This window comes from Nerophis ophidion, linkage group LG01, assembly GCF_033978795.1.
Source record: "Nerophis ophidion isolate RoL-2023_Sa linkage group LG01, RoL_Noph_v1.0, whole genome shotgun sequence".
Classification (NCBI taxonomy): domain Eukaryota; kingdom Metazoa; phylum Chordata; class Actinopteri; order Syngnathiformes; family Syngnathidae; genus Nerophis; species Nerophis ophidion.
In genome coordinates, this window is record NC_084611.1 from 47,735,318 (window position 1) to 47,749,573 (window position 14,256).

Consider the following 14,256-nt stretch of genomic DNA (forward strand, 5'->3'; position numbering starts at 1 on the left):
TTGTTCAATTAATAATGGAGACTATAATGAACAATGCTTTTGGTGGAAAGTGGTAGATTGCAGCTGTCTTTAGCACTGAGACACAGCCGGTGTTTCTTTGTTTGTTGTGAAGCTTTAACACAGAGCGGTCAAGCGAACATGTTTTCTCTACGTCAACCAGCATGTTTTTGGATCGGGAAATTGTGATATATATCTTACCGGAGAAATCATTTGATTATTCGTCGTCCTGCAGCAGCTATTTAAAAGGCAGCTGTGAGCTTGGCTCCTCGGCTTCTCTCTGAGACACTTAGTGGTGCTCACCGCAGCCATCCGACCTCGAGGTATGTCTTTACAATCTTTAAAATCCCACTAAAACACTATTAAACAATAGCCAGATAAGGGATGTTTCAGAATTATCCTAGTAAATGTGTCTAATTACATCTGAAACGCTCACACTGCCGCCGCCCGGAGCTGTTGCTTTTATTTATTTGTTTTATTTTTTATTTTTTTCTAGTCTTTCACTTTCAATATCTTAATTCACAAATCTCTCATCCTCGCTCAAATCAATGGGGAAATTGTCGCTTTCTCGGTCCGAATTGCTCTTACTGCTGGTGGCTCCCATCAAAAACAATGTGAATATGTGTGGAGCCCTGCAACTCGTGATGTCACGCGCACATACTTCCAGTAAAGGCAGGGCTTTTCTATTAGCAACCAAAAGTTGCAAACTTTATCGTCGATGTTCTCTACTAAATCCTTTCAGCAAAAATATGGCAATATCGCGAAATGATCAAGTATGACACATAGAATGGACCTGCTATCCCTGTTTAAATAAGAAAATTTCATTTCAGTAGGCCTTTAGTGCTTCAATAAAATGTTGAACATACTAGACAACTTGTCTTTTAGTTGTAAGTAAACAAACAAAGACTCCTAATTAGTCTGCTGTAACATATTGTGTCATTTATACACCTATTATTTTCTACACATTATGAGGGACAAACTGTAAAAACTGATCATTCATCTACTTGTTCATTTTCTGTTAATATCTACTTATTTCCTGTTTTAACATGTTCTATCTACACTTCTGTTCAAATGTAATAATCACTTATTCTTCTCTTCTTTGATACTTGACATTAGTTTTGGATGATACCACACATTAAGTTATGGATCTGATACCAAGTAGTTCCAGGATCATACATTGGTCATAATTTAAGTTACAACATTTTTCCTGAGTTTATAAACATGATATGAATAAAAAATTAAAAATATTTTGTAACAATAACTAATATTGATGCAATCATAGTAGTATCTACTAGATACGCTCTTGTACTTGGTATCATTACAGTGGATAGCTTGTGTAGATCCACCTATGGCGTTTGTTTACATTGTGACAGCGGTGAGCTATTGTATCCTCCTACGGTGTGTAGTGAAGCATGTTTAGTTATTCCTCGTCCTCCAGTGATAATGTTACTGTAAGAAACTTACTTTGTCAGCCAGGATTAGTGATTTAAAAGTAGCTAAAACACTGTGGATGGATGTTAGCTGCATGTCTTAAAGCAGCTCTTCCTAAGGGTGTTTCAGTGTTATAACTTCACCTTTATCTTCATGTTAGACCCGCTCGACATCCATTGCTTTCCTCCTCTCCAAGGTTCTCATAGTCATCATTGTCACCGATGTCCCACTGGGTGTGAGTTTTCCTTGCCCTTATGTGGGCCTACCGAGGATGTCGTGGTGGTTTGTGCAGCCCTTTGAGACACTAGTGATTTAGGGCTATATAAGTAAACATTGATTGATTGATTGATTGATTTTTACATCAAAATGCGTCCGTTCTCCCTTTTCTTTCTACACACTGTGTCTGCTTGTAAGTACTCTATGTGTGTGCGCTGCCCAACATGCTCCTCTGCTCCAAAAACCAGCAATATCATGCCCGTTAAAAAGAAAACGAAGGAAAAAACAGAGAACCGGTACTTTTAAAAAAAAATATGGTACTGTGTTTGATTCCTTAGTACCACGATACTATACCAGAACCGGAACACTAGAACACACCAAATACTGTGACACTTCCAAGGTCAAATGCAGGTCAAACTCTGATTAGTTTGAATTTGTAAACATGTTGTCTCTCATGGGATTAAAGTCCCATCATCAAGTGTACAAAGGAGTTTTAAAGAACATTTGACATAAAAAAGCGTAAGTCTCAGTTGTCTCTCCATCCATCTTCCTGTGGTGACGTGTGTCTCCTGCTGTGTTGCAGAGTGCGGCTCAGACGGGCTGCAGGCCGCTCTCTTGGCCTCAGCATCATGGGAGGCAGGGGCATGGGCCACCGGCTGAGTGCTGGTCACATGATGAGGGGGGTCTTCATCAAGAACATCACCTCCGCAGCACTTGACCACACCCTGCGGGTCGGGGACAGGATACTGGAGGTGTGTGTGCGTGTGTGTGTGTGTGTGTGTGTCACAGTGTGAGAGAAGGAGACATCATTGACAGACAGTGCAGTATGTGTGAGCATCCTACTACGTCGACACGTATTATTCCTTTGCTGCTTTTTACGGTTGGCCATGTTTTCCTTTTAGCGGCACATGCCAACATGCCAGCTTCCTTTAAGCAGCATCAGAATTTTCTAGTCAGTGGTGTTGCTTCCAAAGTCACCTGGTAACCTTCACTCTCCAGCGAGAGAGAACATTATTAGACTGGGAATAATAGCGATGGATAACAGCCAAAGAAAATATGTATTTGTGTGCAGTTGTGACTCATTCACAACACTTATGTAAGACAATAACAATTTGTTATGCATTCTAAATCCTAAATAAATGCTAGTAAAAGTCAGCTAACAACGGAGTCAAAGGGAGTCGCTCTGTTCCTCTCCAAAAAACATCCAAAAACCTCCATCATTTTTTTATATACACACTGTAAGTATATTTGTAGTACCAAGTAACATTCATAATAACATGTAATATATACATGATGTAAGTATATAGGTCATGTAGTAACGCTAGTACGCTAACATGATAGTAGGTGTTACCTAATACACTAACATGATAGTAGGTGTTACCTAGTACACTAAAATGATAATAGGTGTTACGTAGTACGCTAACATGATAGAAGGTGTTACATAGTACGCTAACATGATAGTAGGTGTTACCTAGTACACTAACATGATAGTAGGTGTTACCTAGTACGCTAACATGATAGTAAATGTTACCTAGTACGCTAACATGATAGTAGGTGTTACCTAGTACACTAACATGATAGTAGGTGTTACCTAGTACACTAACATGGTAGTAGGTTTTTACCTAGTATGCTAACATGATAGTAGGTGTTACTTAGTACGCTAACATGATAGTAGGTGTTACCTAGTACACTAACATGATAGTAAGTGTTACCTATTACACTAACATGATAGTAGGTGTTACCTAGTACACTAACATGATAATAGGCGTTACCTAGTACACTAACATGATAGTAGGTGTTACCTAGTACGCTAACATGATAGTAGATGTTACCTAGTATGCTAACATGATAGTAGGTGTTACCTAGTACACTAACATGATAGTAGGTGTTACCTAGTACGCTAACATGATAGTAGGTGTTGACTAGTACACTAAGATGATAGTAGGTGTTACCTAGTATGCTAACATGATAGTAGATGTTACCTAGTACGCTAACATGATAGTAGGTGTTACCTAGTACATTAAGATGATAGTAGGTGTTACCTAGTACACTAAAATGATAGTAGGTTTTTACCTAGTCTGCTAACATGATAGTAGGTGTTACTTAGTACGCTACCATGATAGTAGGTGTTACCTAGTACACTAACATGATAATAGGTGTTACCTAGTACGCTAACATGATATTAGGTGTTCCCTAGTACGCTAACATGATAGTAGATGTTACCTAATACGCTAACATGATAGTAGGTGTTACTTAGTACACTAACATGATAGTAGGTTTTTACCTAGTATGCTAACATGATAGTAGATGTTACTTAGTACGCTACCATGATATTAGGTGTTACCTAGTACACTAAAATGATAGTAGGTGTTACCTAGTACACTAACATGATAGTAGGTGTTACTTAGGACACTAACATGATAATAGGTGTTACTTAGTACGCTAACATGATAGTAGGTGTTACTTAGTACGCAACACGATAGTAGGTGTTACCTAGTACGCTAACATGATAGTAGGTGTTACCTAGTACACTAACATGATAGTAGGTGTTACTTAGGACACTAACATGATAATAGGTGTTACTTAGTACGCTAACATGATAGTAGGTGTTACTTAGTACGCAACATGATAGTAGGTGTTACCTAGTACGCTAACATGATAGTAGGTGTTACCTAGTATGCTAACATGATAGTAGGTGTTACCTAGTATGCTAACATGATAGTAGGTGTTACCTAGTACGCTAACATGATAGTAGGTGTTACCTAGTACACTAACATGATAGTAGGTGTTACCTAGTACACTAACATGATAATAGGTGTTACCTCGTACGCTAACATGATAGTAGGTGTTACCTATTACGCTAACATGATAGTAGGTGTTACCTAGTACACTAACATGATAGTAGGTGTTACCTAGTACACTAACATGATAGTAGGTGTTACCTAGTACGCTAACATGATAGTAGGTGTTACCTAGTACGCTAACATGATAGTAGGTGTTACCTAATACACTAACATGATAATAGGTGTTACCTAGTACGCTAACATGATAGTAGGTATTACCTAGTACGCTAATATGATAGTACGTGTTACGTAGTACGCTAACATGATAGTAGGTGTTACATAGTATGCTAACATGATAGTAGATGTTACCTAGTACGCTAACATGATAGTAGGTGTTACCTAGTACACTAACATGATAGGTGTTACCTAGTACACTAACATGATAATAGGTGTTACCTAATACGCTAACATGATAGTACATGTTACCTAGTACACTAACATTATATTAGGTTTTACCTAATACACTAACATGATAGTAGGTGTTACCTAGTACACTAACATGATAATAAGTGTTACCTAGTACGCTAACATGATAGTAGGTATTACCTAGTACACCAACATGAGAGTAGGTGTTACCTAGTATGCTAACATGATAATAGGTGTTACTTAGTACGCTAACATGATATTAGGTGTTACCTAGTATGTTAACATGATAGTAGGTGTTACCTAGTACGCTAACATGATAGTAGATGTTACCTAGTATGTTAACATGATAGTAGGTGTTACCTAGTATGTTAACATAATAGTAGGTGTTACCTAGTACGCTAACATGATATTAGGTGTGACCTAGTACGCTAACATGATAGTAGGTGTTACTTAGTATGTTGACATGATAGTAGGTGTTACCTAGTACGCTAACATGATAGTAGGTGTTACCTAGTATGTTAACAGGATATTAGGTGTTACTTAGTATTTTAACATGATAGTAGGTGTTACCTAGTACGCTAACATGATAGTAGGTGTTACCTAGTATATTAACATGATAGTAGGTGTTACCTAGTATGTTAACATAATAGTAGGTGTTACCTAGTACGCTAACATGATATTAGGTGTGACCTAGTACGCTAACATGATAGTAGGTGTTACTTAGTATGTTAACATGATAGTAGGTGTTACTTAGTACGCTAACATGATAGTAGGTGTTACTTAGTATGTTAACATGATATTAGGTGTTACCTAGTATTTTAACATGATAGTAGGTGTTACCTAGTACGCTAACATAATAGTAGGTGTTACCTAGTATGTTAACATGATAGTAGGTGTTACCTAGTACGCTAACATCATAGTAGGTGTTACCTAGTACACTAACATGATAGTAGGTGTTACCTAGTATGTTAACATGATAGTAGGTGTTACCTAGTACGCTAACATGATAGTAGATGTTACCTAGTGTGTTAACATGATCGTAGGTGTTACTTAGTATGTTAACATGATAGTAGATGTTACCTAGTATTTTAACATGATAGTAGGTGTTACCTAGTACGCTAACATAATAGTAGGTGTTACCTAGTATTTTAACATGATAGTAGGTGTTACCTAGTACGCTAACATAATAGTAGGTGTTACCTAGTATTTTAACATGATAGTAGGCGTTACCTAGTACGCTAACATAATAGTAGGTGTTACCTAGTATGTTAACATGATAGTAGGTGTTACCTAGTACACTAACATGATAGTAGGTGCTACCTAGTACGCTAACATGATAGTAGGTGTTACCTAGTATGTTAACATGATAGTAGGTGTTACCTAGTACGCTAACATGATAGTAGATGTTACCTAGTGTGTTAACATGATCGTAGGTGTTACTTAGTATGTTAAAATGATAGTAGGTGTTACCTAGTACGCTAACATGATAGTAGGTGTTACCTAGTGTGTTAACATGATCGTAGGTGTTACTTAGTATGTTAACATGATAGTAGGTGTTACCTAGTATGTTAACATGATAGTAGATGTTACTTAGTACGCTAACATGATGGTAGATGTTACCTAGTACCTGTAGTATTCAGACCAGATGACTTCTGGTTGAAGCAAAACCTTGCAATTATTACAAGTTGGTGTGTTAGAATCTTCTCGTAAAAAGTAGATAAACTTTGGGCGCCATGTTTCTGTCTGCGAGTCCAAGGACTTGATTGCGCTTCTGGACTCCCCTCCTTACTTACTGTAGGGACTACATTCTGTATGAGGTCAACATGATTGTCCCCTACAGCCAGACACGAGTCTTCTATTGACTCCCCTTCTAGTTGCTGTGACTCAGGTGTACAGTCATGTGACTAAGGTGTACAGTCATGTGACTAAGGTGTACAGTCATGTGACTAAGGTGTGTGTCCTGTGACCTGGGGTTCAGTCATGTGACTAAGGTGTACAGTCATTTGACAAAGGTGTGTGTCATGTGACCTGGTGTCCAGGTGTGTGGTGAGGACGTGCGTGACGGCAGTCATGATGAGGTGGTGGATGCCATCCGCCGAGCAGGAGACTCTGTGGACCTTCTGGTTCAATCCACACAGTACACAGCACAGGTTTCTCACACATTACTTGATTTCATATTTCACTGATATTCACTTATATTCACTCATATTCACTCATATTTGGTCATATTTCACTTATATTCACTCATATTTCACTGATATTCACTTATATTCACTCATATTCACTCATATTTGGTCATATTTCACTCATTTTCTCTCATATTTCTCTCATATTCCACTCACATTCACTCATATTCCACTCATATTCACTCATATTTCACTCATACTTCACTCATATTCACTCATATTTAACTTATATTCCACTCATATTTGGTCATATTTCACCAACATTTCACTCATATTCACTCATATTTCACTCATATTCCACTCATATTCACTCATATTTCACTGATATTTGGTCATATTTCACTCACATTTCACTCATATTCACTCATATTTCACTCATATTTCACTCACATTCAGTCATATTCCACTCATATTCACTCATTTCACTCATATTTCACTCATATTCCACTCATATTCACTCATATTTTGCTTATATTCCACTCATATTTGTTCAAATTTCACTCATATTCACTCATATTTCACTTTTATTCCACTCATATTTGGTCATATTTCACTCTTATTCACTCATATTTCGCTTATATTCCACTCATATTTGTTCATATTTCACTCATATTCACTCATATTACTCATATTCCACCATACTTGCCAACCCTCCCGGATTTTCCGGGAGACTCCCGAAATTCAGCGCCTCTCCCGAAAACCTCCCGGAAGAAATTTTCTCCCGAAAATCACCCGAAAATCAGCGAAGCTGGAGGCCACGCCCCCTCCAGCTCCATGCGGACCTGAGTGGGAACAGCCTGTTTTCACGTCCGCTTTCCCACTATATAAACAGCTTGCCTGCCCAATCACTTTACAACATCTACGGATTTTAATAAAAAACTGCACACACAAGGAGACGAAGCAGAAGAACGAGGAAGTTACAGCAATGGCTACGCCATCTGTAATAGAGTGATTTTATGTTGTCTGTTGCCATTTCCTGGTGAATGTTGGCTATAGCATTATGAGGTTGCTTTTTGATTGGCCAACGTTTTTACGTGGTGCTGCGCACCTGACTGCAAGTGACTCTCGCCACTACGCAAATGGCAGAACAAAGGTTACTCAACTAGTGAAAGGTAAGTGTTTTTTTTTTTTGTAACTAGCAAGCACAGTACAGTTAGTAGAACAACTGTGTTTTTATTACTGTGTATTTGATATATATGAAATACTCGAGTTGGTGAATTGTAGATGTAAATATACTCCTCCCTCTTAACCACGCCCCCACCCCAACCAAGCCCCGGCCACGCCCCCAACCACGCCTCCGCCCCATGCCCCCCCCCGAAATCGGAGGTCTCAAGGTTGGCAAGTATGTATTCCACTCATATTCACTCATATTTCACTCATATTCCACTCATATTTGGTCATATTTCACTCATATTCACTCTTATTTCACTCATAGTCGCCTCATATTTCACTCATATTCACTCATATTTCACTCATATTCACTCATATTTCAATCATATTCCACTCATATTTGGTCATATTTCACTCATATTCACTCTTATTTCACTCATAGTCGCCTCATGTTTCACTCATATTCACTCATATTTCACTCATATTCCACTCATATTTGGTCATATTTCACTCATATTCAATCTTATTTCACTCATAGTCGCCTCATATTTTACTCATATTTCAGTCATATTCACTCATATTTCACTCATATTCACTCACATTTCACTCATATTCCACTCATATTTGGTCATATTTCACTCATATTCACTCTTATTTCACTCATAGTCGCCTCATATTTCACTCATATTCACTCATATTTCAGTCATATTCACTCATATTTCACTCATATTTCACTCATATTTCACTTATATTCCACATATATTCACTCATATTTCACTCATATTCGACTCATCTTCACTCATATTTCGCTTATATTCCACTCATATTTGGTCATTTTTCACTTACATTCACTTATATTTCACTCATATTCACTCATATCCACTCATAGTCACTCATATTCACTCATATTTCTCTCATATTCACTCATATTTCACTCATATTCACTCATATTCACTCATATTCTCTAATATTTCACTCATATTCACTCATATTTCACTCGAATTTGGTCTTATTTCACTCATATTCACTCATATTTGGTCATATTTCACTCATATCTGACTCATATTTGGTGATGATGTCCCCCACAGTCGCCGGTACTGACTAAGTGTGAGAGACTAACTCCAACCTTGCAGTCGGACAGAAGCCAGGTAAAAAAATAAACACTGCTAGAATGTTTTCTGTGTTTTTTTTATGATGAAGAAATGTTTAGAACATGGGTGTCCAACTACAAATGAATGTGTCAACACTGTGGGCCAGATTGCTTATGAGACTCATGATGACACGCGGGCCAAGTGTGGACTGCCAATGTCTTGGGTTTGGCCCGCAAGTCATCATGAGTCTCATGAGCAATCTGGCCCACAGTGTTGACACATTCATTTGAAATATCTGCATAATGTTTGGTCCTTAGTCATTTAGGTCAATGTGAGTTAAAGTGTGAACAGCGCAGCATCTATTTATATGACCCAATCCAAATACCCGTCCCTAGTCATGGTGCAAAACACAAAATGCACCCAATACCACAAGTCAACATACACTGTCAAACACAACACAACACAACACAACCTGCTTGCTTGCTAAAACTTTACATCAAAACTTCCAACCACAATAAAAAACTATTAAATTTGCAACCATCGGAATCCATTGGGAAAAATGTCAAATGCTCTCTCTACACGTATCCATGACTGGAGTTGAATTTTTACATAAATATATATATATATATATATATACACACCGCCATGAGTCGTCACTCCTACCTCATCTTTTTGTGCTGACAATGCGTTTTTTAGACCTGATGTCTACTTGTCTCCCCACATGGTCACATGACCAACACGCAGCCTCTCAGTGGTCTTCTCCTTAGTCCCTCCCCCGCAAACCCCTTCACCCCTACTCCTTTCAAGGTTGGTACCTCCAGGTGTGTGTGTGTGTGTGTGTGTGTGTGTGTGTGCGTGTGCGTGTGCGTGTGTGTGTGTGTGCGTGTGCATTAGCATGTCTGGCACATGTAATGAATGCACATATTTGTATTTCAAAGTCCCACCATAGCGTAACTACCTTTGTTTGTGCCCTTTGATGAAGATGCCTGAAAAGTCTTTTGATGTTAGTTTGTTGGGAGAAAAAATATTCTGGTCATCTTTCATGTTGTTTCTAGGCCGCATTAAACTAGAGTGCATGAATTCATCAAGCAGAGCGAGCCTCGGGGGTCGTTCCCTGAAGGACCCCCGGGGCCCCTCCAACAGACTGTTCAATAATATAAGAACCTGTCCAAGGTGCAGACCTCCCATGGAGAGGATCAAGGCGGCCGCCAGACCTTCAAGGCTCTGAAGTGGACAACCAGAGAGGAGGAGGAGGAGGAGGACACCAGCAGAAGTAAGCACACTTTCGTCATATTCTCATCTCCTGGAACTTAACCACTCATAGTTTGGTTTCCTGGAACATAGTTAGGTTTCCTGGAACTTAACCACTCATTGTTTGGTTTCCTGGAACTTAGCCACTCATAGTTTATTTTCCTCGAACTTAACCACTCATAGTTTGCTTTCCTAGAACTTAACCACTCATAGTTTGGTTTCCTGAACCTTAACCACTCATAGTTTGTTTTTCTGGAACTTAACCACTCATAGTTTAGTTTTCTGGAACTTAACCACTCATAGTTTGGTGGTCTACAGAAGAACATGAACATGAACATGAACATGAGGTCTCTAAGACGCTGCACACCTTATTTGATTGATTGATTGATTGATACTTTAATTAGTAGATTGCACAGTTCAGTAAATATTCCGTACAATTGACCACTAAATGGTAACACCCCAATAAGTTTTTCAACTTGTTTAAGTCGGGGTCCACGTTAATCAATTCATGGTAACCTAATCTGATTGTTGTTGTCAAAGTGTTTACATCCCTTATTGAAGCGTCAGATTATTATCTTTATCCATCTGTGCATGCAAGTCCCATATAGGTCACATTGGAACCACGTTGGAACCACGTTGGGGCCAGATGCACAATTGTACTGAAGTCCGATAAAGGTCACATTTTACTTGTTCAGTAAACAGTTAGCTGGAAAAAATCTGTTCTTGAAAAAATCAGTTGGGTTTACACTGCAGGACAAAGTAGCCCAAAACAGTTGTGGCCCCTATGTGGTCCGAATGTGGCCCCAATGTGGTCACAATGTGGTCGTAACGTGGTCCAAACGTGGCCTCAATGTGGTTCCAACGTGGCCCCAATGTAGCCCCAACATGGCCCAAACATGGCTCCAACATGCCCCCAAAGTGGCCCCAATGTGGCTTCAATGTGGCCCCAATGCGGTCGCAATGTGGCCTCAGTATGGCCCCCTGTGGTCCCAACATGGCCCCAACATGGTCCAAATGTGGTCCCAATGTGGCCCCAACGTGGTCCCAATATGGCCCCAATGTGGCTCCAATGTGGTCCCAACGTGGTCCCAGTATTAGCCCAATGTGGCCCCAATGTGGTCCCAATATGGTCCCAATGCGGTCCCAATGTGGCCCCAATGTAGATCCAACTTGGCCCCAACATGGCCCTAATATGATCCAAATGTGGCCCCGATGTGGTTGAAATGTGGCCCCAATGTGGTCGCAATGTGGTCCCAACATGGCCCCAACTTGGTCCCAACGTGGCCCCAATGTGATCACAATATGGCCCCAATGTGGTCCCAACGTGGTCCCAACGTGGCCCCAATGTGGTTCCAACGTGGTCCCAACGTGGCCCCAATGAGGTCCCAACGTGGTCCCAGTATGGGCCCAGTGTGGTCCCAACATGGCCCTAATGTGGTCGCAATGTGGACCCAATGTGGTCCCAGTATGGCCCCAATGTGGTCCCAACATGACCTCAATGTGGTTCCGTCGTGGCCCCAATGTGGTTCCAACATGGCCCCAATGTGGCCCCAATACGGTCGCAATGTGGTCCCAACATGGCTCCAACATGGCCCCAATGTGATCCCAACAAGGCCCCAATGAGGTCCCAATGTGGTCCCAACCTGGTCCCAACGTGGCCCCAACGTGATCCCAATATGGCCCCAACGTGGCCCTAATGTGATCCCAATGTGGCCCCAATGTGGGTCTAACGTGGTCCCAACGTGGCCCCAATGAGGTCCCAACATGGACCCAGTATGGGCCCGATGTGGCCCCAATGAGGTCCTAACATGGCCCCGATGTGGTCTCAATGTGCCCCCAATGTAGACCCAACGTGGCCCCAATGTGGCCTCAATGTGGTCTTAACGTGGTCCCAGTATGGACCCAATGTAGACCCGATGCGGTTCCAACGTGGCCCCAATAAGTTCCCAACATGGTCCCAGTATGGGCCCAATGTATACACAAGTGCAACCCATTTACCATTTACCAATGTGGTCCCAACATGGCCCCGATGTGGTCCCAATGTGGACCCAAGGTGGCCCCAATGTAGACCCAACATGGCCCTAACAAGGCCCCAATGTGGCCTCAATGTGGTCTTAACGTGGTCCTGATGTGGTCCCAATGTGACCCCAATGTAGACCCAATGTGGCCCCAATGTGGTCCCAACGTGGCCCCGATCTGGTCCCAATGTAACCCCAATGTAGACCCAGCGTGGCCCCAATGTGGCCTCAATGTGGTCTTAATGTGGCCCCAATGTGGGCTCAATGTGGTCTTAACGTGGTCCCAGTATGGGCCCAATGTGGCCCCAATGTAGACCAAACGTGGTCCCAACGTGTCCTTGAAGTGACTTGTATGCACAGGTCTATAAAGTGAAAAAACAAAAGAAGTTGACCAGATTATAAGACGAAAAAGTAAGTTGCCACTACTACTACAAAATAAAAGTTTCCACGCCTTTAAATGAATGCATTTTATTACATGGAAATACATTTCTTTTGTGAACTGTTTTTCCAAGTTGAGTTTTTGTTTTACAATCCTCTTGTTTTCAAATGTATTATTGCTGATCACAATATCAATGTAAATCATTCGGATTAATTACTCCTCAACAGTCTAGTATGTCAAGTCTTCACAGTGTGTGTGTGTGTTTAAACTGCATCATGACTTCTCCTACTGAATAATTCACATAATTTCCATGAAGTGTAGGAATATATTTGTATTCATGAAAAGCCCACAGAGCCACAATAACTCTGCAGATAAATGAGAGTACATTCTCCCATAATGATTACACGCACACACACACACACACACACACACACACAAACACACGGCATATATTGTGCAGTGAACACAGTCATCCCTCAGCGTGGTGACATGTGACATCATCTCCTCCAGACAAATTGCTGCAACAGGCGCCCACACGAGCGTCTTCCCCTCCTCAACAAGTGTCACTCATTACCTCCATAAGCTCCTCTCTTTCCTAAAATATCTCCTTTTTTTTTTGTGTGTGTGTGTGTGTGTGTGTGTGTGTGTGTGTGTGTGTGTGTGTGGGTGCGTGTGTGTGTGTGTGTCCCAGAGAGGATGCTGCAGCGCTATGGCAGTCTGTCAGGGAGGCTGCACATGATGGAGCTGCAGAAGCAGCCTACACAAAAGGGCTTGGGGATCAGCCTGGCAGACAACAAGGAGGGCAGCAGGGCCCGCATGAGCGTCTGCGTGGCGGCTGTAGACCCCCAAGGTCCTGCCGGCTTGGACGGCCGGATAAGAGTGGGGGATGAACTCCTGGAGGTAAGTGAAAGTCATCCAAGACAGCAAACGCACAAAGTGGAAGACAATAGAAGACAGGAAACGATGGGTATCAAAATCAATAAAGGTTTATAAAGTGTAGAGTACAGACAACTTAACATTCCCAATGTTTGTACAAGTGTAGACATTGTTCACAAATGATAATATTATGATGTGAAAACAAACACTTGAAAGACTAAAGTACTGCACATTTATAGAGCACACCACATATAAGATGCACCCATTAAATTTTTAAGAAAAAAAAAAAGTATATATTTTTATATATATACATATATATGTATTTGTCCATACATTAGTCGCACCGGACTATAAGTGGCAGAGATATATGTTATAAAACGAGTTATTTACACATAAATATTCTGTAAATTTTTATTTACATACCTTAATTGTTTCCAAACAGTGTCAGTAACAGGGCAGTAAAACGGCCGATCAAGCAAAACAGAAGTATTG

The 14,256-nt window shown here is 40.6% G+C and overlaps 1 protein-coding gene across 1 annotated transcript in view; it reads left to right on the forward strand.

Annotated features, from left to right (window-relative positions):
- si:dkey-92j12.5 (multiple PDZ domain protein) overlaps positions 1 to 14,256 on the forward strand; it is a 184,013-nt gene that overhangs the window by 85,748 nt on the left and 84,009 nt on the right. Inside the window, exons 23-27 of the mRNA XM_061910044.1 lie at positions 2,228 to 2,396; positions 6,893 to 7,003; positions 9,238 to 9,297; positions 10,414 to 10,513; positions 13,580 to 13,788. Of these exons, the coding sequence (XP_061766028.1) occupies positions 2,228 to 2,396; positions 6,893 to 7,003; positions 9,238 to 9,297; positions 10,414 to 10,513; positions 13,580 to 13,788 (649 nt within the window). The remainder of the gene's footprint in view (positions 1 to 2,227; positions 2,397 to 6,892; positions 7,004 to 9,237; positions 9,298 to 10,413; positions 10,514 to 13,579; positions 13,789 to 14,256) is intronic.